Raw genomic sequence first — 16175 nt, forward strand, 5'->3', positions numbered from 1 at the left:
CCACAGAGGAAATGCTCATGGTAGGTGTTAACTGATTCTTGAACAAACTTAACATAAAAATACATAAAGATCATTTGCTATTAAAATTCCAGCAGGCACAGTGGCGTACACCTGTAATCCTAGCAGCTTGGGAGGCTGAGGCAGGAGGATCACAGGTTCAAAGTCAGCCTCAGCAACTTAGTGAGGTCCTAAGCAACTTAGCAAGACCCTGTCTCAAAATAAAATATAAAAAAGGGCTGGGGATGTGGTTCAGTGGTTAAGTACCCCAGTACCCCCCCCAAAAAAAACCCTACATTTATTTATTTATTTGTTTTTATTTATTTTTGCCGCTTAATTAAAAAGAAAATGTATTCCAATCAACCCAACAACCAGTGATCTTTTTCAAACAGAAATCAGTAATTTTATTCCTCTGTACCCTCCATTAGCTTACTTTCAACTAGGGCTCTTACAAAATCATACAAGGTCCAACCCAATTACATATTCCCATCCCCCAGCTCCAGCTCCATCAGCCTCCTCACAGGCCGTTTTCAGGGCCTTTGCACTGACCTTACTCTCCTACAGAATACCCAAAAGGCTAATTTCATTCAAGTGTCACCTTCTCAGTAAGGATGTATTACAGTACTTCTCCCATAAACACTCTCAATTTCCCTTACCCTGCTCTTATCACTTTTCAACAATACAAATTATCTGTTAAAGTTTGTATACCTCTAAGTGTATCACCACCCCCCAAATTTGCTTCTTCACTGGCATCTAGCACAAAGAAGCTCAAATATTTATTAAGTCAATGAAATGACTACAGCATTAAGAACCAATTCTTACTAAAATGGAAAACTAGGTCTCCAAACAGTTTAAGATTGCATGTTATACTGTCTCCAGAAAATATAATATTTCATTATTGAGTCATATGAAAGTCCTAACAGTCAAATGTTTTTTTTGTAATCCTATAAATGGAAAGTATTAAAGACAGATTCTTGAAATGAACTAAATAATTAGGACTTTCTTCTAATTGAAACAAAAATTATACATTATGTATATCATGTGTTTCAAATAAGTAGAACATTTCTGAATAAAAAATTATCAGGAAGCTTCAACAGGCTTGACCCTAAAATACCACAAGAATACATAAAGCCAAGCCAGGTGTGGTGGTATACATCTGTAATCCCAGCAACTCAGGAGGCTGAGACAGGAGGATCACAAGTTTGAGGACAGCCTCAGCAAGTTAATGAGGGCCTAAGCAACTTAGCAAGACCCTGTCTCAAAATAAAAAAACAAAAAGGGCTGGGGATGTGGTTCAGTGGTTAAGTACCACTGGGTTTAATGCCCAATACCAAACAAACAACCACCACCACCATATCAAACAATTCATTCATAAGGTAAACTGAAAGATCTACATGACGGCAAATTTCAACTCAGGTTAGCACCCAAAATGAGATGACACAGAGACATGAAAATCACAACAGGCTTAATTACATGGATATACAGCCAACTATGACGACACCTAAAATTGGCAATATAAGCTGGGGTGCGGGGACAACTAATGCTGGGAGACAACAATGTGACAGGGAAATGTCCCTGTATACCCTTTCACAGATTCTTTTTTGGTGGAGTGGTACTGGGGATTGAATCCCCAGTGCTTTACCACTGAGCTACACTCCCAGTCCTTTTTATATTTTTTGATTTTGAGGCAGTCTTGCTAAATTGCTGAGGGTCTTACTAAGTTGTTGAGGATGGTCTTGAACTTGTGATCCACCTACCTCAGCCTCCTAAATCACTGAGATTGCAGGTGTGTGCTAGCACACCCCCTTTCACAGCTTTTGAATGTAATGGTATGTATTAGTTTTCAAAAACAGTTAAAATTTGATTTTTTTAATGAAAAGATAACTAAAACATTAGGAAGTTAAATGATAATTCTAAAAAAAGAACCAAGATGTGAACAACAACATAGAGAACTGAATAAATGTTTAGTAATGGCAGGTACTAAATAATTTAGATCAACCTCTACCCCATTCCACCCCGCCCCCTCAGAGCAAGAAAATAAAAATCAAAGCTGCAATGTCACATATAAATTCTGAAATATAGGGGCTGGGGATGTAGCTCAAGCAGTAACACGCTCGCCTGGCATGCACAGGGCACTGGGTTCGATCCTCAGCACCACATAAAAATAAAATAAAGATGTTGTGTCCACCAAAAACTGAAAAATAAATATTAAAAAATTATCATTCTCTCTCTCTCTCTCTCTTTAAAAAAAAAAATTCTGAAATATACTAACAAATACTGTGCTAATGAAAGTAAGGAAATGGAATGAAAGCCAAAAAAGCATAAAAACTCAGAACAAGCCTGGGAACTCAAAACAGCTCTTCCCTAAAGACTCCATCCCAACCTGAGGACAGAACCACAATCTGTGTTGTGGTTTCGGTGGCCTTATGAATCTAAGATATCCATGTATCCACTGTACTGGACTGGAAAGAGTTAGACTCCCAGTGTATGGGTGCAGAAAAAGCTGCAAGCTTTAGCAAAAATTTCCAGCACAGTTAGCTTTTCCAGGGTAGTCCAGGAAACCATTAAATTTGTACAAAGGTGGTCCCAGAAAGGTAAGATTCTCAAGGGTGGGACAAGCAAATGAAAAGCCATGGGCATCAAATTATTCCAAGTAATTCTGCAATGCCAATATCAAAAATAACCAGGCATAAAAGGACAAACAAGACTCTAGGAATAAGAACTAACAGCAAAAACAACAGATGGTATATACCCGTTCCAGATTCTGTCTGCTGGTATACAGCTCTTTTCTGCCACTGTTGCAGAGGATTAGAGACCTGAAAACCACATACAGGCTTCTTGCTAACTGCAATCTTGTCAGGTTGCTCCAAAGAGAAGTACTGCTGGGATATTAAGAGTAGGAAAGGGAAAGTCAGCTGCAAAGGCAGGATATGGCACACATTCTAGCTGAGAGAGATTTCAGGGGAGTCACAGTTATGCCTCCAGGAGCAACCAGGTAACATGTTCTTCCTCCCCCAACTTTCCAGCACCTTTGCTATCAAAGAATTCATCAAAACTCTGCTAGAAACAACTGAAGTGATTTCTTTTTTCCTAATTGAATAATATAGACCACCAAAGACTTCAGATGTCAGAATTATCAGACCCAACTATAAAACTGTTTACCCTATTTGAAGAAATAAAGACAAGCCTAAAAAGATCTAGTGAACAGGGAACTAAAGACAGCAAAACTGAAAAGGAACAAATACAACTTCTACAATGGAAAATAAAAATTGCCAAAATTAAGAACTCAGATTTCTAACAGCTGCTCAAATAAAACTGAAGACTAAATTTGGAAAATTGATTAGATAAAAGAAGTTACTCAGACAATAGCACAAAAAGGGAAATAATGGAAAATGCAGACAAGAAGTTAAAAAGGAAAAATGAGAAGGTTTTACATTAAATTGCCATACTAGTAGAGGAAAAAAATGAAGCAGAGGCAATATTTAAAAAGAGATAAAGAATGAACAAATTTCAGAACTGATGAAACATGTATCAATTTACTGATTCATGAAACCCAATGACCAAACTAGAACTGTATTGAGGACCACAGCTGAATCAGGATGACCCACGGCATATTGTCAGAAGGGAGTGGTTGAGAGGTGACAAAAGCGAGCCATTGGAGTTCCCATGGAGTTCTCCCTGGTTCCCAGAGAGAGTACAGGTGGACCCCGGTGGAGGGTGAGAGTGTTCCAGGGAGCAGGGAGCTTGTGTGGAGTGCTGGTGGAGTTCGGCAATAAAGAGTTGCTGTTTTGAACCTACAAGTGCTTCGTGGCGGCTCGGTTATTTGTGCCCAGCCAGACTGAGGCAGAACTGAAAAGAAATCCTCATCTCAATAAAACTGCAAGGGAATCAGCTGAAACTGAGCACAGGGAGGAGGAGTAGAGTCCAAATAGCCACGATCAAGTCCTCTAGGAGAAGAAGGAAAAGAAGGAAAGAGGACGGTATGTTGTAACTACTGAGCAGCAGGAGGGACATAACAGTCAGCCAAGGTTAATTTCAATTAAGATAATCTCAATATTCTCATGTTTACTAAATAACATACATGAGTAGTCAAACATCTACTCATTTAAAAAATAATTAAAACCTTCATAGTGGAATGAATCAGACATTATGACCCTATGTGCATATGCGATTACATGACCTGTATAATTCTACATCTTGTACAGACAAATGAGAAGTTATACTCCTTATATGTACAATGTGTCAAAATGCATTCTACTGCCATATATAATAAAATATATAATAGAACGAAATAATTTTAAGAAACATCAATTTTAAAAAATATTTTTAAAATATTTATTTTTAAAAAATAGTTATAGTTGGACACAATACTTTTATTTATTTACTTTTATGGGGTGCTGAGGATCAAACCCAGGGCCTCACACGTGTTAGGCAAGCGCTCTACCGCTGAGCCACAATCCCAACCGTGAATAAAATATATTTTTAAAAAGGAATTAAAATAATTAAATCCAGACTGTATTCCAGGTAAGCTTTACAAAAACTAGCATATAGTCCCTTCACATGCAAAACAAAACTCCAACACACTTAAAACTAATACAACTTAGATTAGATTAATTTTTTTTAAAAAAGGAAAGGCTACTCAGCAGGCTGAAGTAGGAGCATCTCAAGTCCCAGACCAACATGGTCAACTTAGCAAGACTCTGTCTCAAAAGAAAAACTGCAAAAGACTGTAGGGTACAGTGGTGCATACATGTAATCCCAGCTACTAAGGAGACTGAGTTAGGAGAATCACAAGTGCAAGTCAGCCTCTGCCACTTAGAGGCAAAATAAAAATGAATGATATCAACCAAATAATACTGCTATATTGAATGCATGTATGAATATTCAACAACAAATCCCACTGTATGTACAACTATAATGCACCCATTTAAAAAAAAAAAAAAAACATGGAAAAATAAGTAAATAAAAAGGGATGGAGACATAGCTCAGTGGTAAAGCACCCCTGGGGTCAATCCCCAATTATGGGGGAAACGCTGTGGGGGAGGAGTGAAACTAAGTGGTAGAGCACTTATATGTACAGGCCCTAGGATCAATGCAAAAAAAAAAAAAAAAAGTGAGTATAATCCACCATAATGGAGCATGCCTGTTATCCCACAAACTGAGGCATGAGGATCACAAGTTTTAGGCCAGCCTCAGCAACTTAGCAAGGCCTTAAGCAATTTAGTGACACCTTATCTCAAAATAAAAATTTTAAGAGAGTTGGGATGTTCCTCAATGGTAAAGTGCACCTGAGATCAATCCCCAGTAATATAAAACAAAACAAAAAGTATAAGAAAACCATTACCAATCTTGACTAAGAGTAGTGATAACCAATTTCTGAAATTTTGGAAGCATTCTCTATAAAATCTATAAGGCAAACTAAGATTCAAGTTCTTAGTGCCTCTAAATAACACTGCACTGAAATCCTTTACAGCTCACAAAGACAAGAAAATTAAATTGAAGAATAACACAGCAAGAAACAAATCTATCCTTATTTAAACATACTAATTATATAGAAAATCTCGGTCTTAAAAATCATGAGAACATGGGCTGAGTGGTAGCTCAGTGGCGAGCACTTGTCTAGCATGTGTGAGGCCCTGGGTTCAATTCTCAGCACCATAGATAGATAGATAGATAGAGCAAAGGTCCATCAACAACTAAAAAAAAATTTAAATCATGAGAACCAAGAAGTTCAGCAAGATCCTGCAAAGAGGGGGGAAAAAAAAGGAAGATCGAACAATGACAGAAAAAAGGGGGGGGGGGACAGTGGTAGGATGCCTAAGAGTGCAGTGGGAAAGACTGGAAGGCAAGCCCCAGTTCTAGAGCCTCAAATCCCAGCTCTGCCATTTGTTGAGCAACATTTTACAGGCTACTTAATGTCTCTGAGCTCTAATAATTGGGTTGTCTTAAGGAAAAACTCATGTGCAAAGTGTGTGATCCGTTAGCTGACCTAGCAGCTTTTTCGTGGAACATCATTTTCATTTGAAGGAGCTAATTAGTCAAACCTGGGTGTCTGACAAAAATTTCCTTAAAACAAACAAAGTGAGCCTATTATTTCAAGGAAAATAAATTAATCATTGTTGCCAAAGATACAATCTAAGCCTTCCCCTATGTACTTTCTCCAGTGGTAATATAAAGGAATACAATTTTTTGATAATGTATGATAAAAACTATCAAAATCTGGAAGATTTGCATAACTCAGGAAATTATTTTCCAAATGACCAACACGTGCATATTTCAAAATTATGCAGGGTAAAACACCTCAAATGGCAGAACAAGTCCTGACTGTAACAAAGTACAAGAAATACACTGATACAGTTTCAGATTCCACAATGCAGCTAAATTTTAAGAAACTACCACTTACTTATTCAGTACTGGGACAGCATCTAAGAAGAATATCCACAAATATCTGAAAGGGCTATTAATATAAACTTCGTTTTTCCAATCACTCATCTATGTAAGGTTGATTTTCTTCATATATGTCAACCAAAACAACATTCCATTCAGATGAACTGAGACAAAGTAACCTGTAAACTTGACATGAATAGTGCACTCTACTCAAAACCATTGCTAAGGGACTGTGCTTAATGGTAGAGTACTCAGCATGAATGATGCATCTTTCATCCACAACACACACACACACACATCACTGCAAATCATTGCTAAAATCATAGAGATCCTTTGAGAGCTCAACAACAAGCATATTTTACCTTTGCTTTAAAGGAAAAAAAAAAATGTTTTGGTTCATTTCTGTAGTCCTGGGGATCAAACCCTGGGCCATAGGCATGCTAGGCAAACGCTCTACCACTAAGTTACATCTCCAATCCTGCATACTTAAAAACAATAGTTTTGACCACTATGTAGTGTCAAAATCATATAAGGTAAAAAATGGCAGGATGCAGTGGCATATGCCTGTAATCGTAGCAATTTGGGAGCGTGAGGCAGGAAGATTGCAAATTCAAGGCAGGCCTCAGGAACTTAGTGAGGCCCTAAGAAACTTAGCAAGACCCTATCTCAAAATTAAAAATAAAAAGGAGTGGTGATGTAGCTCAGTGGTTAAGCACCCTGGGTTCATTACCCAGAACCTCCTCCATCACACACAAAAAAATGAAGAAACTATTCAGGAGACAAAATCTGAATACAATATGGGATCCTAGACTGGAAAATCAATTAGAAAAAGGAAAGAAAAAATTTTATACTCCAGGTAACAGTACTGCAGCAAGACCAATTTCCTAATTTTGAAAACTGTACACCAGGTATGAAAGTATGATACGCTGGGTAAAGGGTATATGTGTGAATATTCTATTTCTACAACTTGTAAAAATTATTTCAAAATAAAAACTATTTTTTAACTTAAGAAGTTCAACTATCAATACATAAGTGAAAAAAAAAACTAGTTTCATTATAGTTTGTGTCAAGGCAACATTTTCATAATCTCAAAATATCCAGTAAGTTAAAATTTTTAAAAGAAAAAGACATTGCTGAAGTTAAATAGTTTCATATCCATTTACTACATCTGTCCCAAAGCAAGCAAAGTAAATACTGCGGAGCTTCTTTTTAAATTAAATTACAGAACCTACAGCAAAAGAAAGAAAAAGATAGATGAAGCATCAGCGGCAAAGGCTTACAGGTGTGTCCTGACAAACTGACAACTGCCATGTGATGAAACGTAAAGTTCATGAGATCCTATCAATAAACTGCCAAGTTTCAAGCAGACCCAGTAGAAGGTTATAAACTATACTCAATCTTTGGAGTCGGGATGACACCTTAATTGTAAAAATTTAATACAATAAAGATCTATGGACAGCTGGGCAAGATGGCGCACCTATTATCTCAGCGGCTCAGGAGGCTGAGGCAGGAGGATCTGAGTTCAAAGCCAGCCTCAGCAACTTAGTGAGGCCCTAAGCAACTCAGTGAGACCCTGTCTCTAAATAAAATACAAAATAGGGCTGGGGATGTGGCACAGTGGTTCAGCGTCCCTGAGTTCAATCCCCAGTACCAAAAAGAAAAAAAAAAAAAAGATTTATGGACAAACAATGGAATGTATGTAATTTAGCCAAAACAGTTCCTAGTCTACATAAAGATAAATTCTTGAATATACTAAGATTTCAATACTTAGCAAATTCTTTCCCGAAGCAATCAAAGTACATTATTAGAACCTGTATTAAGAACAAGGGTTGGGGGCTAGGATTGTGGCTCAGTGGTAGAGCACTCCCCTAGCATCGGCGGGACCCAGGTTCGATCCTCGTAAAAATAAAGGCATTGTGTTGTGTCCATCTACACCTAAAAAAATAAAAATAAAAAAAGAACAAGCGTTGGAGCCCCCAGTATGGAGATCCATACCTATTATCACAGCAAATTGGGAGGCTGAGGCAGGAGGATTACAAGTTCAAAGCCAGCCTCAGCAACTTAGTGAGGCCCTAAGCAACTTAGTGAGATCCTGCCTCAAAATAAAAAATAAAAAGGTCTGGCAATGTGGTTTAGTGGTTAAGTGCCCCTGGGTTCAATCCCCCCATACCAAAAAAAAAAGGTTGGCATGCTATGCACAAGCACAAAGGCCAAATCTAGGCAGACTGATTCTGTACACCTATGAGCTAAGAATGGTTTTAATATTTTTATTAAAAAAAAAAAAAAACAATAGCTGGGTGTGTGGTGGCACATGCCTGTAATCCCAGTAACTCAGGAGGCTGAGGCAAGAGGATTCCAAGTTTAAGGCAGCCCAGGCAACTCAGCATGACCCTATCTCAAAATAAAATAAAAGGGTTGCTCAGTGATAGAGCTACTGCGTCCAAGCCCCAGTACCCATCCCACCCCCCTCCAAAAGCAAATCAGTTCAGTATTGAACCTAAATTCTGAAAACTAACATGCTACATTTTAAAAACTTCATGTGAATAATTAGATATAAAGAAATTTGCCAGGTGGTCTAAAAGATCCTCTTGGAAAGTTGTAATGAATTTTGTTTTTTAAAGTCATTTGGTTATCTGCTTTCTAATCCACAAAACACACATGATCCAGACTTCAAGTTCAATGAGTTTCAGCATCCATTCAGTGAGAACAAATGGAAGAGGAAAAATGAACTTTACTTCCTATTTGGTACTAGAGGAGGAGACTAAATGTTCAAGGAGAGAATGAGAATTCGGCTATGGGCAGTTCCCAGAGCTGGGCACCAGGACTAGGTTTAGAAAGCCAAAGTATAATTAAAGAAAGCATGCAGCACCGAAAGCCTTCCTTAAGACTTTTTCCTTGTCAAGTCAATTTTGGAATTTCCTTTTTGAGAATTTCAAGTAAAAGGCCTTGAATTGGATTTCCCAGACCCAAATAATGTTAAAAAAAAAAAAACTAAATAAGCTCCTCAAAAATGGTGTTCACCTTCCAAGTCACTTGAAAATTTAGATTAAATGACAAAACCAAAAACATTCCAGGGAAAGAGTTTTCCAACAAGGAGTGTCATAAATGACAGAATTACAAAGATGATAAGCATTACTTAAGAACAAGGTCAAGTAAAGGCTGATTATCAGCAAGATTTTACTTCCTTTCCATAGAGAAGAAAAAACTATACAAAGAAGTTAATTATATTAAGTTGGCTGATTCACCAAAACAAAGTTGGTTCATCTAAGACCCTAGAAAACAAAAAGCTCAAAATAACCTTTAGTAAGTCAACTTTTCAGCAGCAAACTTTCATCTTACTGTAACTGAGATGCAACTAAAAAGAGAAACATACTGAACTTGTTTCATGTGCCCCCTTTGCCTTGACTCCAAGTTCAGGGTTTCAGGTGGAGTCAAGAAGCAGTTTGGTACTTAAGTATTTCGACTTGGAAGGCACTAATTCTAGTACTCCCTTTTGGGGTGATCCCATGACTTTCAGTAGCTCAATTTCCTCAACAACTGAAACAGTTCAAAAAAATAAGCCATCTCATCTAGAGTTCTCAAGTTACACAACTGAGGGGCTGGGATTGTGGCTCAGTGGTAGAGCACTCCCATAGCATGGGTGGACCCGGGTTCGATCCTTAGCACCACATAAAAATAAAGGCATTGTGTTGTGTCCATCTACACCTAAATAATTAAATAAATATTTAAAAAAAAAAAAAAAAAAGCTATTGCAGGGAGATGAGGTGCCAAGTTCAGAGAGAGAAGCAAAGACCAAACCAGGACCAGAGAGTGGTGACCACTCAGTTTAATATGCTTTCCACCACTTGCTTCCACACTCCAAAAATTCCCCACCTTTTTCAGTGTTCTTTATAGATGAGAGTTTGTCTTTAAGATTTAAAAGGCAAATTACTTCAAGGATAAGCCTCCACTATTCTAGGATAGCTAACCCAGAATTCTCTCTTCCTCAGGACTTTTGTGCTCCCTGTCCACTTGAGCTGCAGTGAGATGTATAAAAGCTGAAACAGTATAGCTATTAAAACGCATCAGATGTTTCTCTAAAGAAGACAACTACACTTAATTCACGTTAATGATAAGCTGCTAAACCACTGATTACACTTTTGAGTGAATTTTATGATACATAAATTATTTCAATAAATCCGCTAAAACAGCTTCCAAATTAATAAAATATATATATCCTTCAGAATAAAGGGCAGAGACTAAGTTCATATCTATTTCAATCTCTCAAAAGTAAACAAAATGAATGACTACTGGTACAAACAGCAGAGACAAAACAAACTATTGTTTGTAATGCAATCACAGCATCTTTAAGCCCTCTTCATGTGAAAACAGCTTCAAAGAATCGTCCCCAAAATGAGACACCTCACTTTGAGACAATCAAAAACAACATAACGAAGTCAATGTGCTTTTTCCCTCTACTGTTACTTTTTCACTTATAATTTACTATTATAATACCAAATGATTAAAATTGCAGCCAGGAAAGACTACAATGTAGGACAACAGACTGGAACTGATACAAAAACGTTGTAAAGTATTTTCCAACTGTGCTACCTTTATACAGTGTATTCCAGGTTCAAGGGACTTGTAAATCTCTTGTAGAAGGAAAGGAAGCCCCTTCCCCCACCAACCCAAGCCATCTTAACAGCGGGGCGTGTTTTACAACAAAAATGAAGTCCTTAGGATTGGTTCCCTGGCCAAAGCTTGCGGGGCCTCCCTCCTTCACCTGCCAGGTAGAGAGGCCTGCGGGGCTCCAAGGCCCAGACAGCCACGCGGCAGGACCCCGACCCCGCTGGCAAGGAAGCCCGGGCACCGCCGGACCCAGCCCCGCTTGACAGGGCCCCAGGGTCATGCAGACTTCACCCCAGGAAAGAGGCTTCCGCCCTCCCGCAACGCCCAGGTACCTCATGCTGTAGGCGCCGGCGCCCAGCTCCTGCCCGATGCCCGAAAGGCTGGCGTCGAAGTCGTGCACCAGCCCAGACTCGATCACCTCGTCCATCTTGAGCACCCAGGCCATCTTCCGGCCTCGCCGCCGCCCCGCGCAGCGCGGCCTCCGCGTCCGGGGCGAAGGGGCCCGAGCTCCGCGGGCGCGTCCTGGGGGAGGGCGCGGGTGAAGCCTCCGGCGGCGCGGCGAGTGGTCACCAGCGGCAGCCCGGGAGGCGGCCGAGACGAGAGCGGCCGAGGCCCAGCTGGCAGGGCACAGCGAGCCGGCGAGCAGTTGCAGCGGGAGCGACCGGGCCGCCGGCAGCGCCTCCCTCCCGCGGACACCGGCCCCGCGCCTCATGCCGCCGCCACCGCCACCCGCCCCCTGCGCCGCTCGCGATGCAGCCGCCGCCGCCCGCCCCGCCCCGGGGCCCCGGGTCGCATTCCCCCGGACTGCGCGGGCGCGGGAGCTCAGCCCGCTCCGACGACCGCGCGGGGGTGAGCCCCAGGCACGCCCGTCACCCGCTCCCGGACCTCGACCCCCGGCCCTTGGCCGGCCCACCCGCCCAGGTTCTAGCGCCCCTTCGCCCCGGCCAACCCCGCCGACGCCGCTCCGCCGGCCCGGACGCTGGCTTCGGTAGGGATCCGGCTCGGGCTCACTCGCCGCTTCCGCCTCCTCCGGCCCCGCCCTAACCCCGCCCCCGCGTTCGCTCCCAGCCCAGGCCCGCCCCGCACGGCCACGCGCTTCGGGCCACTCCCCGCGCCTCGCGGCTGAGGAACGGCCTGGGCCTAGCAGCGGGACCCCGCCCACGCGGCTGGGTCGCGGTTACTACAACCTAGACCCCTCCGGGTGCAGCAGCCCAGGAAGAGGCGGTACCAGAAAAAGGTTCCCGTTCCCGCCCCATCCAGAAAGCGAGATGATTGATAGGCGAACTGGGCATTAACAAGTGCCTGAACAACGCTCCCATAAGTCTCTGCGCCGAGCTGAATAACCAATCAAAATGTTTTTCCGCCTCGGCGGAATAGAGGACTAAATTTTCTACTAAATAAAGAGTTCATTGGACCGCACTGGAGGAAGCTTTTCGAGGCGCTACTTCCGGAACTTCTCAGCTCCTCTTGGAATATTTCCCGGTAGTCTCTGCTTTTACTCTCTTTACCGTAGGAGAGAACGATTAAAGTCACATATGGAGAATGGGAGACTTGGTGTGCAGAAAATCTTGAATCGCATTAGACTGAGCCAAACAACCCTCCCGAGAATGCTTGGGGAAGTCTTCTCCACCAGCTATATTGCTGCAAGCAGGAAGAGAGCCTTAGTTACACTAGGGTTTTGGCCTTAGTAACCGCAGGCATTCTGTGTTGACCCTACAGCACCGGAGCAATTGGAAGCGCCACCGTAACCTCTCCGCTCCTCAGAAGTCCCTGAAGATCTCCCTCTGTGCTCAACCTGGGCATTCGCCACGCGGACTGAAGCACGGAAATTTCTTTCCCAAGGGACGAAAGAGGGAATAGGCAGAGGCTGGTTGTACAAAAATTGCATGCAGATGAGAGCTCAATACCTACCCAAAAGCACAAGGCCTGGATCGCGCCCATTTTCTCCAGATGCCAGAGTTAGCCCACTGCCCCAATTCGCCGGTTCAAGTGCGAAAAGTTTAACTAAATTTCAGCCTAATAAAACTTGCTTTCGGCCAGAAAAAAAAAATTCTCGCAGAAATGTTTTTTCTTTTTACAAAACATTTTTCTAAGCCATTTTGCTACAACTTCTGAAGTAGATACAAGTTAATGTCTTAACAGATGAGGAAACTCAGGTGCAAACAAATGAAATGATCTGCCCAAGGTTGCACAGGCCAGACTTTTTAACTAATCCAGATTTCTGGATTCCAGGCCAAATCATAGGCCATGATTTCAGAAAATTCCGTTTACCGATTATAAATTCGCACAACCAATCAGGCAGTCAGTGGAAACACTGTTGGACTGTCTAATCAGGGTCTCAATTATGACTACATTACATGAACAAATTCAATGATCTTGCCTCACTCCCATAACCTACTTCATAACAAGATTAGCCAGATCTATTATTATTAATTGTTAGAAACTATGGAGAAGTAGGATGGGGAATGTTCGTACTCTGATTCTTGTGATGAGTATAATAGTGTAAACTACAATCAATTTTTAAAACCAGCCTGTACCCTATGAAAGTACCCAAGCACACATTTAGAAGTAGGGCCTCATAAATCTAAGAAAGTACCAATAATCTCTATTCAAGAGGTTGGAAAAATAACACAGACTATTGATTCCAACTTCAGAACTATCTCTGAAGTGGCTGAGGGAAAAAAAAAGAAAGAAATTGATAGCTATGAGAAGCTAATGGGAAACAAAATATAAAAGACTCCTGAAGTGATCAAAAGTGGTTGGGGGCTGGGGTTGTACCTCAGTAGTAGAGCACTTGCCTAGCAGGCCTGAGGCTCTGGGTTGGATCCTCAGCACCACATAAAAATAAATAAATAAAGGTATTGTATCCATCTACAACTAAAAATTAAAAAAAAAAAAAAAAAGTCGTCGGATTTCTGGGCTGAGGATGTGGCTCAGTGGTTAAGTGCCCCTAGGTTCAATCCCCAGTACCAAAAAAGAAAAAGAAAAGGAAGAAAAAAAAGTGGTTAGATCTTAGCTGGGTATGGTGGCTCACGCCTGTAATCCCAGCAACTCCAGAGGCTAAGGCAGGAGGACCATAAATTCAAGGCCAGCCTCAGCAAAAGTGAGGCGCCAAGCAACTCAGTGAGACCCTGTCTCTAAGTAAAACACAAAATAGGGCTGGAGATGTGGCTCAGTGGCTGAGTGCCCCTGAGTTCAATCCCTGGTAACCCCTACCACTCCCTCATACCAACCCAACACCTAACTGCCTGAATTAGGACCCACCAGGCTCTGATTCCTGAGCCCCGTCCCGCATAAAAGTCCCAGAACTCAAGTCCCTTTTGCCTCTCTCTTGAATAGAGAGATGGCCTTTATTTGTCAGCTTTGACAAATAAACTCTTGTGAGTATTTCTACCTGGTCTCCATCTTTCATTTCTTGCTGGCCCGTCTCCCAGTTTCTCGATTTCCTTTTAATAACAACTAAATTTAACGATAAAACTGGTACATATTTGACACTATTGAAAACATAATAAGAAAAATCAGAAGCTCTGTTAGAAGGAAATATCCAAAATAAGCCATGGAGATGGAGCAGGGGGTGTAGCTCAGTGGTAGAGCACTTGCCTAACACAAGTTAAGTTCTGGGTTTAAACCCCAGTGCCACATTAAAAAAAGAAAGAAAGAAACATGGAGAGACAAAGAAATGGAAAAGACAGATAAGTAAGAGATATTAAAGTACTTTTATTAGAGCCCCAGAAGGAGAAAAGAACAAGAACATGGCAGTATTATTTGAAGAGAACTTCCCAGAACTAAAGCAAAAGATCAATCCACTGATTTGTGAAACCCAACTGGGAAGTAGAGAAAGTTAGACCTACACACATTATAGCAAATCTGCAAACAAAGTCTAAGAGATAAAATCTTAAAAGCAATGATTAAAAATAGATAATTTAACCTTCAAATATGTAGACTACAGCTGACTCTTCAATATGAATCTCAGAAGCTAGCATAGGGCTTGGGCGGGGGCTCAGTGGTAGCACACTTGCCTAGTATGTGTGAGGCACTGAATTTGATTCTCAGCACCACATATAAATAAGTAAAATAAAGATCTATCAACAACTAAAAAAAAATTTTAAAGAAGCTAGCATATAGTGGAAAGATACTTTCAAGGTGCAGAAAGAATAACAGAAAACTTAGAAATTTCCACCAAAAGATAAATATCTTTTAAAATTAAAGATAAAGAGGTAGGGATGTGGCTCAGTGATGGAGCACTTGCCTAGCATGCACAGGGCCCTGGGTTCAATCCCCAGTACCGCATACAATAAAAAATATAAATAAATAAATTCAGGACTGGGTTTGTGGCTCAGTGGTAGCGTGCTTGACTAGCATGCGTGAGGCACTGGGTTCAATCCCCAGCACCATATAAAAATAAACCAAAAAAAAAAAAAAAAAGGTATTGTGTCCACCTACAACTTAAAAAAAAAATACACACACACACACATATATATATATACATATATATATGTGTATATATATATACATATGTAAAGTTAAAGATGAAGGGCTGGGAGTTGTAGCTTGATGATAGAATGCTTGCCTAACATATATTATGAGACCCTGATTTTGATACGATCACTGCAAAAAAAAGGATTAAAGATAAATGTGTTTCCAGATGAAGAAAATATGAGCAGACATAGATTAAGGCAAGTATAAAGGATGTTCTTCAAAAAGAAGGAATATGACACGAATTCCTAGGATTGCAATAAGGAATGAAGAATAAGGTGGTAAATACGTGAATAAACTTAAATAATAAAACTTGATTGCATAAACAAAAATAATTGGTTTCTCAACATTTAAATATATAAACCATTAGAACACACAGCTCTTCTGGCTCTAATTTGCTGTGGAACAAATCACCCCGGGTAATACAGGCACACCATTGTTTTGTCTCATGGTTTTATGGTTTCATTGGGCTTAGCCTGGAGATTGTCACTCAGGCCTCCCATGTAGGTGCAGTCATGAGGCTGTGACTAGAGATGTATCAAAGACTCCGGCACTCACAAGACTATTGCTGGATGCTTGCTGTCTACTGGGACCTCAGCTGGGCTGTTGAATGCCTACACATGACCTTTCCTCACAGCATTGTAGCTGAGTACCACAGGCAGGCATATCAAAAGACAGAAAGTGGACACTGCAAGTTCTTAAGGCAT

At 41.0% G+C, this 16175-nt stretch overlaps 1 protein-coding gene across 5 annotated transcripts in view; it reads right to left on the bottom strand.

Moving 5' to 3' along the window:
- Positions 1-11956, bottom strand: part of Ubp1 (upstream binding protein 1) — a 50716-nt gene extending 38760 nt beyond the window's left edge. For 2 of the 5 annotated variants that reach the window (XM_046437478.2, XM_046437481.2), the window contains exon 1: positions 11325-11685. In XM_046437478.2, the coding sequence (XP_046293434.1) occupies positions 11325-11437 (113 nt within the window). In that variant the 5' untranslated portion in view covers positions 11438-11685. Of the gene's footprint in view, positions 1-11324; positions 11686-11941 lie in introns of those variants that run through there. The other 3 variants (XM_046437480.2, XM_046437479.2, XM_058576716.1) reach the window with 3 other exon arrangements.
- Between the last annotated feature and the right edge of the window lie 4219 nt (positions 11957-16175).

The sequence above is a fragment of the Marmota monax genome, unplaced genomic scaffold, assembly GCF_021218885.2.
Source record: "Marmota monax isolate L192 unplaced genomic scaffold, Marmota_monax_Labrador192_F-V1.1 WCK01_AAM20220418_F8-fsc00021, whole genome shotgun sequence".
In the NCBI taxonomy this organism is placed as follows: domain Eukaryota; kingdom Metazoa; phylum Chordata; class Mammalia; order Rodentia; family Sciuridae; genus Marmota; species Marmota monax.